Source organism: Hylobates moloch, unplaced genomic scaffold (assembly GCF_009828535.3).
Source record: "Hylobates moloch isolate HMO894 unplaced genomic scaffold, HMol_V3 SCAFFOLD_19, whole genome shotgun sequence".
Lineage (NCBI taxonomy): Eukaryota > Metazoa > Chordata > Mammalia > Primates > Hylobatidae > Hylobates > Hylobates moloch.
This window is the reverse complement of record NW_026652294.1, coordinates 40,917,982-40,937,681: the sequence shown is the minus strand read 5'-3', so window position 1 is coordinate 40,937,681 and position 19,700 is coordinate 40,917,982. Positions and strand designations below refer to the sequence as shown.

At 49.3% G+C, this 19,700-nt stretch overlaps 1 protein-coding gene across 7 annotated transcripts in view; it reads left to right on the top strand.

Annotated features, from left to right (window-relative positions):
• GAS7 (growth arrest specific 7) overlaps positions 1-15,861 on the top strand; it is a 279,805-nt gene extending 263,944 nt beyond the window's left edge. For all 7 annotated transcript variants that reach the window (XM_032139667.2, XM_032139670.2, XM_032139673.2 and 4 more), the window contains exons 10-14: positions 4,683-4,811; positions 5,843-5,966; positions 11,732-11,811; positions 13,332-13,430; positions 14,091-15,861. In XM_032139667.2, the coding sequence (XP_031995558.1) occupies positions 4,683-4,811; positions 5,843-5,966; positions 11,732-11,811; positions 13,332-13,430; positions 14,091-14,204 (546 nt within the window). In that variant the 3' untranslated portion in view covers positions 14,205-15,861. The remainder of the gene's footprint in view (positions 1-4,682; positions 4,812-5,842; positions 5,967-11,731; positions 11,812-13,331; positions 13,431-14,090) is intronic.
• Positions 15,862-19,700: the final 3,839 nt, after the last annotated feature.

Below are 19,700 nucleotides of genomic sequence, written 5' to 3'. Positions count from 1 at the left end.
TGATGGGGTGGGGCTGGGAGCCAGAGTTGCGAGCTTTGGAAAGGTCACCTGCTGGGTCCCTGGGAATCTTGGTGGCATTTACTCCTCATCAGCAGGACCCCGATTCTTGATTGTTTAGAGTACCCAACAGGTGGCAAAACCCTCTCCGACGTGGTAGTGGTGACATAAGTGGTGTGGATGGCTGTGTGCAGGATATAACTCATTGCCATCAACCACCATGTGAGATAGCATCCCCATTTCACAGTGAGAAGAGGTGGGGTGAGATCACAGCCCATGGTCACACAGCCAGGTGGGTTCAGTCACAGAGGAAGCAAAGGAGAGGACTGAGCAAATGGGAGACTTGGTCCCCAGAGCTTTTCTTCCAGCAACTCCCGCTCTTTGGCAGACCAATGGCATTGAAAACACAGCCTCTTCTTGAGCCTCTGCCTTTCCAGGGGTTGCCAATGGGCTGCTGCAGACTGGACCCGGACAACCACATGCTCAGAGCATTTTAAGTTAGGCTTCAGGACACAGGGTTGACCTTACCATTCAGCTGAGGGGAAGCTCATGAAGACCCGTCATGCAAAACAGACTTTGCGACGAGAGGCTCTCGGCTGCTTCCAGCCTGTCGGTCAGTGTTGGTGGCCTCAAGCAGTCATCGCAGCAGCCTAGTGGTTTTATGGAGATTCCTTGAGGAGAAAGTGGCTCCAAGGATTTATTTGACTGCCATGAATAATATAGCTCCATATGCCGAAAACCCTTTTTAACGTCTGCTCCAAAAGACTTATTGAAATTCTGCTCCGAATGCTCTGTGTCAGGGGTAAAAGCTCTTTAAGAAATGCAATTTCATTGCAGCAATTTTTCTGGTTTTTCTGGTCCACTAGCTCAAGCCATTGCTCATAGCAACAGATTGCTAAAGAAACAAGAGTGCCGTATACAAAGAAAGTTATACCTGGCTCCTGCTGAAGAAGGGAGAGGAGCAGAATTCCTTCTGCTGGTAGAAAATCTCATGCGGTAGAGGCTGCGCGTTCAGAAGATTTAGGGGACAGGAGTGAGGAGACATGAGTTGTATCTCAGTACTGTCACTACCAAGCTCTGTGACCTTGAGCAAGTCACTTAGCTCCCCTGGGGTTTCATTTCTTCACATATGAAATGAAGAATTCAGACCAGATCAGTCTCTTTACACTTATCTGACAGTGACTTACAATGATGCATTTTACATGAGCATTCAGAACCCTTCTGTAGGTATCCACTCCGGTATCTGCACACAGACATTCACACACATCTGCAGCTGAAACAAATGTTTCATAAAACAGTATTTATCCTCCTACTTAAAATGTACTCTGGTATTTTCTGTTCAAGTCTGGTCTGTTCTCACCAAAAAGCTGTTCCTGGCCCATTAAATCGATTTCACAACTCTCGGCCACACACCGTCTGAAAAACATCAGACTAGACAGTGTCTGAAATTCCTACCAACTTGGAATTTCTCTTATTCTCTTCTGATGTGTGAGATGAAAAGGAAGCAAAGAGAGTAAGAGTTTTGGAAAGAAAAACTGATGGGCCCATGACAGGCCGGCCTGAGTGTGCGGGGACACACTTCCGGGAAGGACTTCTGACTCCTGGTTCAACAGAGACGCTTAAAAGTTAAGAATAGGTACTAAAGATAACCAGGCTAACCATTTTAAAGGAAAAAAAAATTATGTCTTGAAAAAGTACTTAATATCGGCCAGGCGCAGTGGCTCACGCCTGTAATCCCAGCACTTTGGGAGGCCGAGGCGGGCGGATCACGAGGTCACAAGATCAAGACCACCCTCGCTAACATGGTGAAACCCCGTCTCTACTAAAAATACAAAAAAAATTAGCCGGGTATGGTAGTGGGTGCCTGTAATCCCAGCTACTCGGGAGGCTGAGGCAGGAGAACGGCTTGAACCTGGGAGGTGGAGCTTGCAGTGAGCCGAGATTGCGCCATTGCACTCCAGCCTGGGAGACAGTGAGACTCCGTCTCCAAAACAAAAACAAAAACACTTGATGTCTGTAGAGAGACAGAGATGCCGGGCATCCTCATCTGTGGAATCAAATCACTTGTGATAGTTAGCAGCGTCACGTTTCCAGAATGTCATTTGAATTTGGGGAAAGCTTCCTGGTATATTGGCAGGTTCGTGGGCTTTTCCCCAGACCCCAGAACCTGGGGCTGCGAAACCGTCCTGGGGTCCAGGACACCTTAATGTTGAAAACTCTTCCAGGTCATTCCTGGGTATATTAAAGCCTGAAAGTCGCTTGCTTTCCACATCCTTAGAAAGAGGCCCCAGAGTTTCTGAGTCAGCAGGCTGAGCTAACTCTCCCAGATTCCCGGAGTTGTACAGCTCCTGCTACTCAGCAAATGCCAAACCTATATACATGGGAAAGGGGTTTATTTATTCTCAGAAGCTCTCAAGATTTTTGTAGCATCCTGCAAACTGCCACCAGATGGGGATGTTTTCTTATACAAGGAAGGTTCCAGGGGCTCAAAAAAAAATAGTAGGACATATTTACAACTAACACAAGGAGGAGAGAGGGGTGTTTGGATGGCCAGTTCTCTATTAGTCTTTGAAGGTCATCCAGCGACAAAGCTGTCTTCTTGTCACCCAGGGGATTGAGCTCTGAAGAGTTTGTCATTCTCTCTACAAATACAGAAGGGGCGCCCACCCAGCACCAGCCCAGGTCAGACACTGGGCACAGCAGTGCTCAACCCAGATGGGGCCCCTGCCCGCTTGGAGCTCCCAGCCCCTGTGTAAGTCAGTTGCTTGGAATAGGGACACCTAAGTCCTGATTGTATCCAGAGAAAAAGATACTGTACAGCAAAAACCTGGCAATGAGGGAGAGGAGAGAAGTCACAGAACCCTCGTTGGGTGTCTGTCCAGGGAAGCTGAGCTGTGTTCCCTAGAGATACTTCTGAGACAGGCAGAGGCGGATTGGTGGTGGCGGGGTGGGCATAAGTTGAAGAGAGTTGCCTGATTCCACGCAGTGGGGTGGGAGGGGTGCACAGAGCTAGGGTGCCACCTGGCTTTGACCACAGCAGGTCCCGTTGATCTGTGTTCTTACAAATGTTATGGGCCGGGCGCGGTGGCTCATGCCTGTAATCCCAGCACTTTGGGAGGCCGAGGTGGGCGGATCACGAGGTCAGGAGATCGAGACCATCCTGGCTAACATGGTGAAACCCCATTTCTACTAAAAATACAGAAAAGAAAAAAAAAATTAGCCGGGTGTGGTAGCGGGCACCTGTAGTCCCAGCTATTGGGGAGGCTGAGACAGGAGAATGGCGTGAACCCAGAAGGCAGAGCTTGCAGTGAGCCGATATCGCGCCACTGCACTCCAGCCTGGGCGACAGAGCGAGACTCCGTCTCAAAAAAAATAAAAAATAAAATATTATGCTCACAAAAACAACAAATTTTAAGGAAAAGTTCTTTTAAAGGGGGGTGGGATGGGAAAGAGGGAAGGAATAAAAGAGAAGAAAAACTTAAGACCCTGATGCCACCCAGCTCTTCTGATAGCATAAATCCTTTTCTCTGGCCCCTGGGATACAGGGCGGTTCCCTCTGGTGGGGATGGAAAGTGCGCCTGTGCTCCAGGCAGCCCAGCAAGCTGAGAATGTCTCCATGAGCGCAGTGCGGGACAGTTGCCCTTGTGAGTTTCCAGCAGGCCTCCAGCAGTTCCCACCATCAGTTCCTCGAGGTTTGGACCCTGTCTGGCTCACCTTTGTATTCTCAGCACCTGCCATGGAGTAGATGTTTGATAAATCGACCTGAGACCGTCTAATTGAATGGCATTCATTTGACTGTTCTTTACTGAAGCCGCTTACCCCAGTCACTGTGCTAAGTGCTTGGAGACACAGACGCTGATGTGGCTTCTGTCCCCAGAAAGCTCTCAGTTTGGAAAATAAGGGAGAGAGACACAAGAACAAAGCCGTGCAAGAAGCTATGGGATAAAATAAGTGTGTGAGGTCATTGATTATTATAATTTTTTTTTTTTTTGAGACTGAGTCTCACTCTGTCACCCATTCTGAAGTGCAGTGGCACAATCTTGGCTCACTGCAACCTCCCAGGTTCAAGTGATTCTCCTGCCTCAGCCTCCTGAGTAGCTGGGATTACAGGCACATGCCACCACACCCAGCTATTTTTTTTTTCTTTTGTATATTTAGTAGAGATGGGGTTTCACCATGTTGACCAGGCTGGTCTCGAACTCCTGACCTCAAGTGATCTACCTGCCTCGGCCTCCCAAAGTGCTGGGATTATAGGCATGAGCCACCGTGCCCAGCCCATTGATTATTAACTTGATTTAGCCATTCCACAATGTACACATATTTCAAAACAACATACTATAAACCATAAATATAGGCAGTAAAAAATTCTAAAAATAAAAATTAAAAGCTGCAGAAGCTCAGAAAAAAGGAGTTAAAAGATGGGGAAATCAGAAGGCTCTAGTTGCTACCCACTTATCCTGTAGACATTTGTGCTGGGGCCTCCTGAGCTAAGGTGACCTGCGTAAGCTGAGAACTGATAGGCAGCCACATGTCAGGGGATGTCTCCCACCTTCCTACCAGGTTGCTGCCCCAGACTCATCCTCACCTGCCTGGGGAAGTGGGGGTGCCCCTCCCATCCCTCCTCCCTGCACTGGCTTGCAGCTGACATCCTGGGTCCTGACTGTGCTTCTCTACTCTCCCCACAGCTTCACAGCGAGGTGGAGAAGCCCCTGATGAACTTCCGTGAGAACTTCAAGAAAGACATGAAGAAGTGTGACCACCACATTGCCGACCTTCGCAAGCAGCTCACCAGCCGCTATGCCTCGGTGGAGAAGGTGAGAGGCCCAGGATGCTGGGCCGGGGCAGGCGCGTCGGGGGCTGTCTGGAAGAAGCGGGACTGGGAAGCCAGCGGTGGCTCCATACGCCAAGTCTGAGTCTTTGTCCCCAGGTAGGGGAATAGGGGGATGTCCAAGCCTCGTGCCCACGCCTGAGCACCCCACCCATCCAAGGGCAGATAGGAGCTGCCTCCCTGTGGTGCTCGAATGACCACCCAGAGGGCCAGGGGTGCGAGGAGAGGCTGCAGCTACAGTGGGCGGTCGGGTCACTGTAGGTGAGCACTTAAACCCCGAGCCTGGCAGTGCTGCTGCTGGTTCACGTGGGGCCCTGTGTTTAAGCCTCACCTGGCAGAGTCCTCATGACTCAGTCACCCCCTTCCTGCTCAGGGATGAGGCAGAGTCCTGGGTGGTCTGACCTCAAGGGAATTGATGTTCAGCCTTAGAGGGAAGAGAGTGTGCCCCAGGGACTGATTCCCAGTCCCCAGTGCCTTAGAGAGGAGAAGGGGGCTCAAACTGCTGGGACACCCTGGGCCCAGCCAGCTGCCGCCACCCAAGGACCACAGAGATGCCAGTGGTGGCCTGGAGGAAAGCCAGTATAGTGAGGGGAACGAGAGGGTCGAGGCGTGTCCAGCTCCGGAACGGGAGGGCTGGTGCTACATCCTATTAAGTGCTGTAGGGAGGTGACACAGGTGGCCTTTGTGGTCCCTTCCAAGCAGAGGGGGTGTGATTTTAGGACTGCCTAGGTCCCCAGTCTGTGTACAGGCTCCATCAGGGAAAAAAAACGTGATTTGAGAGATTGATGTAGGCTGAGTCCAGATGTCACTGGAAGAGGCAAGGATGAAAAGAGCTGGGTTGTAGCCTCTACCTAGCTGGGTGGCGCCACTCTGGCTGCTGGGCCTCTCTGGACCACTGTGGCATCATCCACACAAACAAGGGGCACAAGGACTCCAAAGGGAAGCTGGGCTGCGTGGCCCAGGAGGCCCACTGGCTCCGAGCTTTACGAGCAGCTTCTCCATGTCCTTGGACCCCAGGCCCGGAAAGCCCTCACAGAGCGGCAGAGAGACCTGGAGATGAAGACCCAGCAGCTGGAGATCAAGCTGAGCAACAAGACAGAGGAGGACATCAAGAAGGCGCGGAGGAAGTCCACACAGGCTGGTGAGTGCCGGGCACCCGCCTGGCCTGGTCAGTGCGCACAGAAGGAGAGGGCACGGGGCTAGGAGATGGGGTAACTGGGGAGGGTGCAGGGTGCGTCTCTCTCTTGCGAGACTGCAGCGGGGAAATTACTTCCCTTGTTTCCCAGGAGGTACCCCCTCTTCTCTCCTCTCTGACCCACACCCAGAGATCTCAAAGGAAGAGACTTTGGGGGTCAGAGGAAGGAGACAGGCCGGGCTAGTTCTGCGGCATGGTAGAGGCTGGACTCCTTACCCTTTCCCTGGTGATGGCTTTTTTTTTTTTTTTTTTTTTTTGCCCAAGCCCCAGATCTCTGACCAGGAGGTGGACAAACTCCTTCATGCACTGAGAACTCAGGGCCCTGTCCCTGTTCAGAGCCCACAGAAGTGCACAGCTCACCCAAGCTGCCCACCTCCCCAGGAAGCGATGCTCTCTCTGAAGGTTCACCTATGGGGATGGGCTCCTGTCCTGGGAACAGAGGCTGACACTTTGAAGAAATAACCAGATTTCAGTCTCTTGGGAATAGTCTCCCAATGAGTTGGTTTCTGCTTCCACCTAGTGGTCACAGTTAGCTAATACACAAAGAGGAAGAGAAGGCCTGGTAGAACCAGTGGAAACCTCCGTAACTAGATCTAAAGGAAGCCATGTTTCACTGCACAAGAGGACACACATGTTGCCTCTGGAATTAGAATGTGTGCCATAGTATTAGAGTTTGGTCTGTAGGTCCCTTTCACCTCAATTTCTGGTGAACCTGTCACAATTCCTTCATTATAGAAGAAAGCAGCCACCTTACGTTTCAAAATAAGGTAGGATAGAAATAAGTCAATAAAAAATAATGTAATAGAAGGATAACATTTATTATACAGATCTTATAATGCACAATAATAAATTACAGGATCCAGAAGTAGAAGGCACAATATATTTATTGGTAGAGAGAAGGGGGGTGGGCACAGAATGGGAAGAGATCTGTTTAAATTATTAAGTTAGTAAAAAAATAAGTTATAGGCCAGGTGCAGTGGCTAACACCTGTAATCCTAGCAATTTGAGAGGCTGAGGCAGGAGGATCAGTTGAGCCCAGGAGTTCGAGACCAGCCTGGGAAACATAGTACCTCATCTCTACAAAAAAATTTGAAAAAATTAGCTAGGCATGGTGGTGCATGCCTGTAGAATCAGCTACTCAGGAGGCTAAGGTGGAGGATGGCTTGAACCCAGGAGGTTAAGGCTGCAGTGAGCTATGATCACACCATTGCATTCCAGCCTGGGTGACAGAGAGAGACTCTACCTCAAAAAACGATTATATTGCAAAAACAGTATTGGTACATGGCAACATATTTTAATCAGCAGACAAGAATATAAAATGCTATTCACAGAAATAATCATCTCTTCCTAGTGTTTTGATTTTTAAATATTTAAATTTATATAAATTTGATCATACAATCTATCTTCTGAATTTATTTAATATATCTTGGAAATACCTCTTTTTCATTTCTGTAAATCTTTTTGCCCATCCATTCATGCATATCAAATTTTTAATGGCTGGCCAGTGTCCAATTGTATGATTGTACCCAAATTTATTTCATCATTCCCTTAACTGAGGTTTAGGACTCTTAGATTGTTTCAGAGTGCTTGCTAGCCAGTGAAGCTGTGTTATTGTACCTGCATCTTTGTGTGTGCCTAAGACCAGATCTGCATATAGAGAGAATATAGATGCTGAGTCAAAGGGTATTATTCATCTTGATGGATATTTCCAAATTGCTTTCCAGAGAGAGCACCCATCAACAGCATCTATGAATAATGCCTGTTCTCTAAATGCTTATCAACATTGTGTGTTATCAAGATTTGAAATCGTTAGTGAATGGGGAAAAATGATATTTTGTTTTTAATTTGCTTTTCTCCATAACCCAGGTTGAGTATGTAAAATATACATATAAATCATTTTGTACTTTCTGTGAACTGACTAACTCATATCCTTTCCCCATTGACCATATAGATTCTTTATCTATCAGGGAGATGAACCGTTTTTCATTTTAATTGCAGATACTTTTCCTAGATTGTCATTCGTCTTTTAGTTTTGTTCTTTGTAATTTTTTTTTTTTGCTTGTTTGTCTATTTTTTCTTGCTGTTTTTCTGTACAGTTATATTTTCCATAAGAAGCCTAGATTTCAGAGCTGATTTAGATTTTTTTTTTTTAATAACCTAGAGGGTTTTTTCTTACTTTTTTTAGTTTCAGGTGTTTATTTTTGTTTTTGTTTTTAAAATAGTGAAGGCCGGCTGCGGTGGCTCACGCCTGTAATCCCAGCACTTTGGGAGGCCTAGGCAGGCAGATCACGAGGTCAGGAGTTCGAGACCAGCCTAGCCAACATAGTGAAACCTCGTCTCTACTAAGAATACAAAACTTAGCTGGATGTGATGGTGTGTGCCTGTAATCCCAGCTACTTGGGAGGCCAAGGCAGGAGAATCGCTTGAACCCAGGAGGCGAAGGTTGCGGTGAGCCGAGATCGCAGCACTGCACTCCCACCTGCCTGGGCAACAGAGCGAGACTCCATCTCAAAAAAAAAAAAAAAACAAAAAACAAAAACAGTGAAATATTTAACCCACCAGACACTTATTTTTCCTTACACTGGTGGTCTAACCATATTCCACAGGTTCTTATTTGTGGTGGTTTTATTTCTGCTATTTTCAATATGTTTTGCTATTTGGGTTTTCATTTGATCTTTGAACCAAGAATTGTTTCAAAGAAAATCTTTATATGTTTACAAGCAAGGGCTTTGTTGTTGTTTTCTAATCTTGCTATTTTTTTTTTTACATAGTTTTATTGCATTGTCATCAGATAATACGGTCTCTCATTCCTGTAGTTTGGAATTATTTTGTGATGAAAGTGACAGTCCTTAGACCTAACTCTGAAAAATACCGCCTCTTCTGAGCGCTCGCTGTGGCCAGCCTCCATGCTTTAGAGCACTGTCTCTTTTGATCAGCACAGTCCCCCTGCAGGGAGGTATTTTTATACCCTTTACAACTGAGAAGACTGATGGCAGAGAAAATGAGAACCTTCCATGAGGTCCATAGTGGTGGAGCGGCGAAGCCAGAATTCAGTCTCCTCTCATTCCAGAGACTCTGCTTGTCGCCATTTTGCTGGACAGCCTGTTGCTCAGGAAATGCCACCTGCTCTTTCCTTCTGTTCCTTTCCTCCCTCTTCCTCATCTTTTCCAAGGCTACTAGAAGGAAGGACATCAGATCCTCAGGGATCATCATCATCATCATCATCATCATCTTCATCACCACCATAGCCCATATTAATATTCGGCTCTCTACGCCCATCTCTATTCTAAGCGCTTTACATATATTGACATATTTATTCCTCATAACAACTTGGTAAAGGTACAATCGTTACCTCCATTTTGCAGATGAAGACATGGAGGCAAGCGCAGGTTAACTGACTTGTCTACGATTACGTAGCTAGTAAGTAGTTGAGCTGGGATGACAACAAAGGTGTTCCTTTTTTTTTTTTTTTTTTTTTTTGAGATGGAGTCTCACTCTGTCTCCCAGGCTGGAGTGCAGTGGTGTGGTGCGATCTCGGCTCACTGCAAGCTCCGCCTCCCTGGTTCATGCCATTCTCCTGCCTCAGCCTCCCGAGTAGCTGGGACTATAGGCGCCTGCCACCACGTCTGGCTAATATTTTGTATTTTTAGTAGAGACAGGGTTTTACCGTGTTAGCTAGGATGGTCTCGATCTCCTGACCTCGTGATCCGCCCGCCTCGGCCTTCCAAAGTGCTGGGATTACAGGTGTGAGCCACCGCACCCGGCCAGCAAAGGCATTCTTGTCCCACAATCCATGGTCTTAACCAATACTGTTCTAAAAGTTCCAATTTCAAGCTCTTGGGCTGCCATAGAGAGAAGGTACAGCCCCCTTCACTTACTCTGTTTCCCAATGCTGTGGAAGTTCCTGAAGCAATTTCTCAAAATCAGGATCGACACATAGGGCTCAGGGAGTTTCACAGTGTACAGAGCAGCATGCCGCCCTCCTCCTCGGCCAGGCAGGAGCTCTTGCTGGAAATGCATTTGCATTTGGGAGGCTGAGGCGGGCGGATCACAAGGTCAGGAGTTCGAGACTAGCCTGACCGATATGGTGAAACCCTGTCTCTACTAAAAATACAAAAACTAGCCAGGGGTGGTGACGCACGCCTGTGGTACCAGCTACTCGGGAGACTGAGGCAGAAGAATCACTTGAACCCAGGAGGTGGAGGTTGCAGCGAGCCGAGATTACGCCACTGCACTCCAGCCTGGGTGACAGAGCCAGACTCCGTCTCAAAAAAAAAAAAGAAAGAAATGCATTTTATGGTGCAGCATCCACTTTCTTCTCTCCGGTTCAGTGCCTCTTGGGATCAAGGGTCCAGTCACTGGCCTTGGACCAAGAACAAAATGAATAAATGCCTTGGTGTGGGCTCTGTTACTGAAGGCACACTTGCGTCTGGGGTGTGGCACAGCTAGTCGTGTGGTTCGCAGCTAGGCCTTGGGTCTGGAGACATAACCTTCCCTGTTCTCTTTGACTTTCCTATCAGAGTACCTATGAGCCACTATGATGATGCTATAGGATTAACTTTGACTCAGATTACTAAATTCCACTCTAGCATTCTGCTTCTAGAATTACTAGAGAAAATTACTTCACTTTGGGGTTCACTCATGAGCTTTTTCCATCATGAGCAAAGACCATGATGCCTTCCTCTTGCTGGAGCCCTGTGAAGATCAGGAAGCTATGCTGAGACAAAGCCGTGCGTGAGAGCTGTGCTGCTCCGCCTGCCATGTGCACACACATTACCAGAGCGTCTTGTAAACATGCAGTCTCTGATTCAGTAGGTCTCGGATCTGTCCTGGGTTTCTGAATTTCTAGCTGACCCCAGGGGATACAAGTGCCACTGGCCCACAGACTGTGATTTGTGTAGCAAGGTTCCAAGGTGCTGGTATGCTTAGTAATGTTTGCAATTACTTCGCAGTGTGTTTTCTTTCTAATTACAAAATGTTCCAAACATACATATGATAACAAAGTAATCATCATAAAGATTGAATAGTTATGTTTGCCTCGGATCTTTCTGTGATGACATAAAATGCGATAGAAGGAGCTGATTCCTGCCACTCGCCCTTTCTCTGTTTCTCAAGGTAGCTACTCTCCTGAAGCTGGGGTGTGCTGCTCCAGTGCATGTTTTAGGCTGTGACTACAGATGTGTTCTTTTGTGTTTCAGAAGGACATCTTGCAGCGTGTTCATGCACACACACACACAGACATTTACATGATCTGAAAATTTATCTTCCTTAATTCTTCTTAGTACCAAATTGTGTGTGACATGTTTTAACCAATCTGGACTCCCCAGTGTAAAATAAAACTGCCATCTTTAGAGAGGGAAGCATTTCTTGGGCTCATGATAGGATCGGGGGTCCTAGGAATACCCTAGACACACACACACACACACATACACACACGCACGCATGCACAATGAGAACCACCATCCTGAATCCTTGGTATCTGGGGTCAGGCTTCAGGGGGACACCTGAGCTGGTTTCTCATGGAGCTGGATTTCCCCCTTCCTTCCCTGGCTCTGCTTTCTTCTTCTTCCTACTGCCATCCCTTTTCCAACTTTCCAGTGACCACCATGACCCCAGGGGGAGGAGAAGGCTTGGCTGTGGGGCACAGGGTGGGGCACGGAGTCATGGTGAGGATAGGATGCGTCATGGTGGTGACTGTGGTCTTCTTCCAGGAGACGACCTCATGCGCTGTGTGGATCTCTACAACCAGGCCCAGTCCAAGTGGTTTGAAGAGATGGTGACCACCACATTGGTAAGTGGTCAGGGATGTGTGGACATGGCAATACAGAGGCTGATGCAGGGCAGCCCCTGGTGGTTGTTGGTGGGCATGGAGATGATGGGGTGGAGTGACCCTAGAGATGGTCATCAAATCGACATCAGTGTTGGGGTCGAAACCTCAATGTGAGCCAGCTTATGTGGATTCAGATCTCTGCTCCAGCGCTTCCTGGCTGTGTGGATGTGGGCAGGGTTGGGTTCGATATGGCTACATCCTTCTTGGGCTGTCCTCTGCGAGGTCAGGGTCAACTGAGGACTCTCCTCAACTAAGTGGACAATGGCCTCTTTAGGAAAAATAGCCAAGCTATAGGAAAAGAGGACCGCCCTATACATGCACACACACGAGTTGTAGGTCCTTGACAGGAGATCCTTGCAAAGTGGATGGATGGGTGAAGATGGAGCTAGGCAGGGGCGTTGGGGGAGGCCCCTCACCAAGGGTGAACAACAGGCGGCAGGGCCGATGATGCTATCCTGAGTATTTCTTGTAAAGGGGCAGCATCTCCTTATCGGTCAGCACCTGCCTGAGTGGACAGCGAAGTGTGGCTGGTACTTGGGCCAGATGGGACAGGAGGCATCATGCCAGGTGCTCATCGGATCAGCCCACTGCCTAAAGCCACCCATCCATCCAGCACAGGACTAACCAGCTGCCTTCCCCAGGTGTCAGCCCACCAGAGCAGATTAGAGGCCTCCACCGGGGACAGTGACCTAGTTTTCCTCCTGGTTTATCTCCTAATTAAGCCCCCTGCTTTACCCCCCTTTCTGGTTAATCACCTGGGCAGTGACCTAGTTGTAAGCAGAATAACAGCCAGATCCCCTAGATTCCAAAGACACAAAACCATCTAGAAACCAGAGGACAAACCCCTTCCACTCTCCCCTTTGACAAAAGCTGTGCCACGTGCAGCCCAGTCTGCCTTCCTGGCCCGGTCTCTATTGCTGCCGCAGCACTAGGCATGGGCAGACGAAGGGAGGCTGCTCAGCAGAGGCCCAGGGACACGGCCTCAGGAATGTGTGGCATGGAGCTCCCACATGTGCCCCTTTGTTGTACCCCATCAGAGCACCAGGGCTAGGGCTGCATGGGTGCCTTGCTGTGAGTAACAGCCTGATGGACTCTGGTTTAAATCCTGTCCCTCCCATAATTCCGTGTTGCTTTGGGTGAGCTGTGTTGTTGCCTCTCTAGGTGTTAGTTCCCTTGCTTGGAGAATGGGGATAATAACAGAAACGATCTCTTAAAATTGTAACGAGGACAGTTAAGGAACGCATGTAAAGCCCTCAAAACTGTGCCTGGCAGAGGAGGCTTTTCAGGAAGTAAAACAGCCGCTGCTGCTGTCATCAGCTTCACCTTCGCCTTACATATGGGGCACGCTCTTCATCAGACCCCAGAGAGTCAGATGGGGCAGGATGTCCACAGCCAGTGACTTGCATTTTGTGGTCTTGGTGGGAGGACCCCCAAGTGGAGGGGACATGCTCAGAGTTCTGCGGCCTTTGCTTTCTCGGCAGGAGCTAGAACGGCTGGAGGTGGAGAGGGTAGAGATGATCCGGCAACACCTGTGCCAGTACACGCAGCTGCGGCATGAAACAGACATGTTCAACCAAAGCGTGAGTTTCTAGCCCAGCGGGGCTCCCAGGCGACACGGGGCCTGGGGAGGGCTGCCTGGCACTAGGCCATGGCAGGTTAAGTGGCTGCTGCAAGTGAATCTGTCCTAAAGGCGGGCAGTGGGCAGCTGCTCTGGCCTGGGGGTGGCCTTGTGGACTGGGCCTGTCAGAATTGTCCTGGACGTCCGTGTGATTCCGACCCTGGCACATGAAGTGGACACACACGTGAGCTGTTATCCCGAGGAGAAAGAAGCTCGTAACAGTTACAGTACAAAGACACGTTATTAAATTTCTTAAAAAACAAAACCAAAAAAAAAAACAACTTCTAGAAATATTCAAAATACCTAAAGCTCAAGTTGTATTTGTCCTGTTCTCTGGTGGTAAATGTGGGGTGGAAGGGATAGAGACAGGCTTTAAGGCCCTCATGGCCTCTCATCCAGACCTGGGGTCTGCAGGGTGAGAAGCAGGGTCGGGATGCGTTCCGGGTTCCGCGTTCACAGCCCTCTTCATGTGCTGTCCCCTAGATGGGCCTCCCCTGGGGCCCCGGAGCCGTCTAGAGAGGCTGCTGTCAGAGACACTAAGGCGAGAGCAGCATGTCTCAGAGGAGACCTCCTGGTTTGGCCGCCGTCTCTAACAATGTCGCGTTTTCTCTGTCTCTTGCAGACAGTCGAGCCCGTGGATCAGCTGCTTCGAAAAGTGGACCCGGCCAAAGATAGGGAGCTGTGGGTCAGAGAGCACAAGACGGGCAACATCCGCCCTGTGGACATGGAGATCTAGATGGGCCTGTGCAGCTTTGGGGGGTCCTGCTGGGGAGCGGGGCTGGGCTCCCACCATGGGGCCCATGCCGAGTGGATGCCCCCCCACCCTCTCTCCTGGGCCACTGAGGAGAGGGGAGAGAGCTGGTGATTCCAGAAGGGTGACCCAGACAGCCTAGCTGGGGGCTCCCCCATATTCCCAGGCCCAGAAGACAGACCCACAGCCCTGTCCTTGTCTCTGAGGCTGAAGACCCCCTGACTCCCGTGCTGTGCTTGCTGCTCTGAAACAAACGGAGGCTGGAACTCTGTGGTCCCTGCCGAGTTTTGTAGGGGTCACTGTCACATGCTTGTGCCCTGGAAGCCCCAAGGCTCTTCCTCCAGCTGGCTCCCTTGTCTCCTTTGGAGGATCAGGGGAGGGAGGTCTCTGTCTCTAAGCCAGGTGTCAGGATCAGAATCATGGGTAGAAGGTGCCATTCAGCTCACAGCCGCACCCAGAATCCTTTGCAGCCCTCCTTCTTTATTTTTTTCCCATTGCATTCTGGGAGCCCACATCTGGCTTTCTTAGCCACTGTTCATCACCAGGGGTTTTAGGAGGAAGGCTTGGCTCCTGTCTTCCCAGACCCACCATGCCTGGAGAGGTCAGGATGGAACTACCTCATTCGGCAAATTAGCCCCAAATTGAGCGCTGAATCGTGTCCTGTGAGATCAGGCGCCATCTGTAAAGTCTCCTCTGGAAATGCCAATCCATCCTTCCCCCAGCTGCTTCCTTGGGGAGCCCCCTGCCCCCTTCCCAGTCTCATTAGAGGAAGCTTTCCAAAGTTCTCAGTTATCAAGACCTCATCCAGCTTGTCCAAAGGCTTCAGGGATGGAAACAAACCAGCTCGTCTCAGAGGCCAGCAAGCTGGGGCCTGTCCGCCACGGTGCCCTCTGCACCTTTGGGCTGCCCTGGCCCCCCCTCTCCCAGGCCACCCACCACAGGCTTTTAATGGGGCCGGGTCAGTCCGACATGGGGAGCTGGGTTAGGGCAAGTCTTTGCCATCCCCCAGATGGCTCTGTCTTCTTGTGTATGGCAGGGCTGGGACTGCTGTCCGTTGTACAGTTTTCTGTCACTGGTGGGCACTGGACAGGCATAGCAGACTCTCTTGTGGCCACACTAGGTTGTCGCCTTTCAGGCAGTGTCCTGCCACCTTTGCTTCCAGCTCCTTCTGGACGTTCCAGAGCCCTGCACCAAACCCTCAGTTGGTGTCTGCACCTCCCTTCCCTCTCTCCGTCTTCCAGTCCCTGGAAGAGTCTGGTCTGAGTGTGACTTGGGAAGCTTTCAGTGCTGCTGTTTGGCCCAGCTCATTACTTTCTCCCTTTCTCTGCCACAGCAAACCCATTCTCCACCATGTCAGTCTAAAGGGGCCGGGAGAAGCGTGAGCAAGGGGCAGATTCTAGTCGGGGGCCCATGCCCTGGAAATCCATCTTTCTTCATCTTTCTCATTGACCACTTTGGGTTTGACCTGCACATCTGCAATGAGGGCAGAATTCAACAAGCACAACTCACTGGTCTTTCAGTCAACGTGCTAGAAACCGATGACTTATTCATCTCTAATTTTTTGGCGCCTCTTTCATTGAATGAGAATTGCTTTCTTATAGTTCACATTAGAAAAATGCCTAATATACTAAAGTAAACCAAACATTGTCTTTTCTCTTGTTCTTGAAACATTGCAACCAAAAAGGCCAGCGCAAAGGCCTTCACCGACATGAAGACCTCCTGGTAGGATCTGTCCATGGGACGGAGAACCACTCTGTCCAGATCTGGGGTTGGGTCATGACACCAGCTACCAATTTTAGAATATTATTTCTTGGTTTCTTTATGAAAAATGGGTGCTAGTGGTAATTGCTTTGTGGCTTAGTGAACTACTTTGTGGATGATTTCCAAACATTCAAAGCCAATAGCCTTGTTATTAACAAGATATTTTGAGTACAATATGGCTCATTGACTTTTCCATCTCCATTTGAGGATTCCAGAGTCTTCTGTTCATCCCTGGGATAGAGTGAGCCCTCTTGTGTCTTCCAGGGTAGCTCAAGTTGGCCCAGTTTGGGCCAGTCCATTTTTGGAGGTCACTCTTTCCCCCCTTCATCCTCTCACCACCTTCTCTTTGCCCCCTTCATGTACTTCCTTTCTTTCTTCCTTCTGTTATTCATTCATCAAGCAAGTTAAAGCCATTGTGCTAAGATCTAATCTGAGGATGCTATAATGGCCCTGTTATCAGGGAAGCCCATGATCTCTCGTTTTCAGGGGCCTTACCGGTCAGCAACCTTGGCATTGATACATAGGTACTCTGCAGAATTTAAGTTTTCAGAGGTAAGTCTGTTGTGCTGATTAATCTACATTCATTTATTCAGCGAATGCTCAAGATAAGCCAGGCATGCTGAGACGCGGCGCTGTAGTTGTGTGTAAGATGGGCATTCCTCCACTCTCCTCTATTCTCCATGTCGACAGAGAAGAGTACAATAAGAACATTGTACCCTCTCCACACTTAACCCTCTGGGATACTTTATTATAATATAAACTACTGTCGTGAGGCATTTACCTGTTGGATGGAAGGTAGACAGCCACAAGATTTTAATCACCTGGTCACCAGACCCTCACGGCCCATATCTAAGTCGAATTTCAGAAATTTCTTTGTTTGCTTTAAATAACTCTTTACAAATAAGGGCCGGGCACGGTGGCTCATGCCTGTAATCCCAGCACTTTGGGAGGCCGAGGTGGGCAGATCATGAGGTCAGGAGATTGAGACCATCCTGGCTAACATGGTGAAACCCCGTTTCTGCTAAAAATGCAAAAAATTAGCCAGGCGTGGTGGTGTGCACCTGTAGTCCCAACTACTCGGGAGGCTGAGGCAGGAGAATCGCTTGAACCTGGGAGGTGGAGATTGCGGTGAGCCAAGATCGGGCCACTGCACTCCAGCTTGGGTGACAGAGCAAGACTCCATCTCAAAAAAATTATAAATAAATCACTCTTTACAAATAGGAAAGTGAAGGCCAAGGGTACCCAGTGAGGCTGTGAAATGGCCAGTGAATTAAGAGCAGGGCTGGAGTCGACAGTCCAGGCCCCCTATCCATATGAACGGGCCCGTTTCTGGTTGAAATCAAGATTAGGATGCAACGGAGAAAATAAAAGACTGCACTTTGGAGAGGCAAGCACGCTATCCGGGTTGCTGTTTTATGTCTTGGTGCTTAGGTGAGGACTTAGCTGGGTTTATTCAAAGTGGGCGGGTCTGGGCTATTCTTGAGAACGTCCGTTCCATTTCTGAGAACAGGTTAGCCCCTTCTACCTGCCTCCACCGAGGAGACTGATGCACAAGGTCTGTTTGTGAAAGCCTGATTTAAAAAGAAAAAAAAAAAATCCTTCAGCCAAATGGTGTTCCAGGTTGGTTGCCATGACAGCCTCCAGGAAGAGCCACTTGTTACCCTCTATTCTTTCTAGTGCTTTCCCTCAGTGGCAACACATAGGCCACTTGGACCGTGAGGACCGCGAGGACCGCGGCCCTGAGATTCTGTCAGTGGGACCACCCTGGGCCTCCTTTCTACCTCCACTCAGCACCCTGTTGGCCAAGGAGAATTTCTGTGGTGGGAGGCAGTGCTCTGCTAGTCAGGGTTGATAAACAGCCGGGCACACCGAAACAGTGTACCAACGAATTCACTAGCCAGGGGTTTGTTTCCCTACACTTAGTGAAAACAAATCAATTACTAGATGAGTGGATGGATGCAGAAAAATCTGGGCTGAGCCAAAGTCCCTTTTGGAAATACAAGCCATAAAATTTGAAGGACATCAGCGACCTTGGCTTGTTTAGGTGATTTTACTTCCAGCTGCAGGTAGTCTTGACAAGGAGCATTTAAACAGAAGGCTCGAGATGCGCTCCTTGTGTAGGTAGGAGAGAGCAGTTCTAATGTTAAGTGGGGTACAGATCAGCTGCCTGCCCACATAGCCTGGACATCATCTTATCCCCATAATCCTTCCCATCCCTACAAGGCCCATCGCCACCACCTTTTCCCAGGTTTATTGAGGTATGATGGACATCCAGTAAAATTCACCCTTTGGAAATATACAGTTCTGTGAATTTTGACAAATTTAGTGTCTTGTGACCATCACCAAGATCAACCTGTTTTTATCACTCCAAAAAATTCCCTCCTCCTGCCCTCTTTCCCTGGCAACCCTGATTGATTATCTGATCCTATAATTTTGCTTTTTTAGAATGTCATGTAAATGGAGTCACACTGATGTCGCCTTTTGAGTCTGGCATCTTTCCCTCAGCTTAATGCTTTTGAGTCATTCACGATGTGTGCGTGTGGTTTGTTCCTTCTCGTTGCCGGGAAGTATTTCATTGCATGGGCATACTACTATGCTTCTTTATTTTTACACTGAGCCTTTCGCCCTGGAAGTTCTTGGCCCAGGGTCTTCAACTTGTTTGCATGGCCACTTCCAGCTTGCTGCTTCCTTCGACTCCCCAGGCTCCTCCTCCAAATGCCAGCTGTGCCCACAAACTGTTCTTAGGGCTCACACTTGCCTTTTGGCGCGTGGTGGGTTTTTGGTAGTGCAGAAAGAATCCAGGGATGGGAGGGGAAGGGATGGATGGGTGCTTAATTGCTGCTCATGTCTGCTGCCACCTGAAGCTTGCATCTCAGCCAGCAGATCTGCTCCCTTCTGGGACCCAGGCTTCAGTGTCACACGGTCCTTGGCTATGAATTGGGCGTTGGAGGCTTTGAAAGGCAAGCAGAAGCAGCATGGACAAGAAGGCTGGGGCTGGCCCTGGGGCTCATCACGATGCTTTCCTGGATCTGTTGCTTCATCTGCAAGCTGAGGGTGTTTGTTCTAGATGAGTGTCTCAGGCCACCGGCAACTGCATGTACCTCCTCCCTTTCTCATTTCCAATGATGTACCCTGTACACGTGTTCATGCTGTGTCTGGCTCTCATCTGCACAGTCGTGCATAGAATTGCCTCAAGTCCTGGTGAGAGAGATGCCTTGGCACTTTTCCATTTAGGTTCAAATGGAGCTAAAATTAAGAGTTTTATGAGCTGTTAAGAATGAGGTAGTTTCTTCTAGGACCCCCAAAGAAAGTGCAAGTAATGACCGTTTGGGTCTCATTCGCCGATCTTTGATAGTATGTTCTGGAGTCTACTCCCCAGGAGCCAGGACAGGCGTGAAGATGGAGTCCTTGTCGCAGCTGGAGCCTTGCCTAGCTGGTGGTCACACAGCCTGGCCTGTGCCTGCACCCCACTGGATGGTGGTACATGGTGGCAGGGACAGGACCACACCCAGCTAAGGCCAGGCCAGGCTGAATGTGACCCCCGAGGTAAACACTCCTCTAAGCTATGTCTTGTTCGTGCCCCCTGCTCAGTGAAAGGTGAGTCCCGAGACCAGCTGGGTACCTCTCTGTGTGAACCAGAGACATCTCTGGATCCAGGCCAGGTGAAGATTAGGGCCGGGAAGCCTGAGCCCCCGGGGCCTCAAGGTAGGGAGCCGAGGA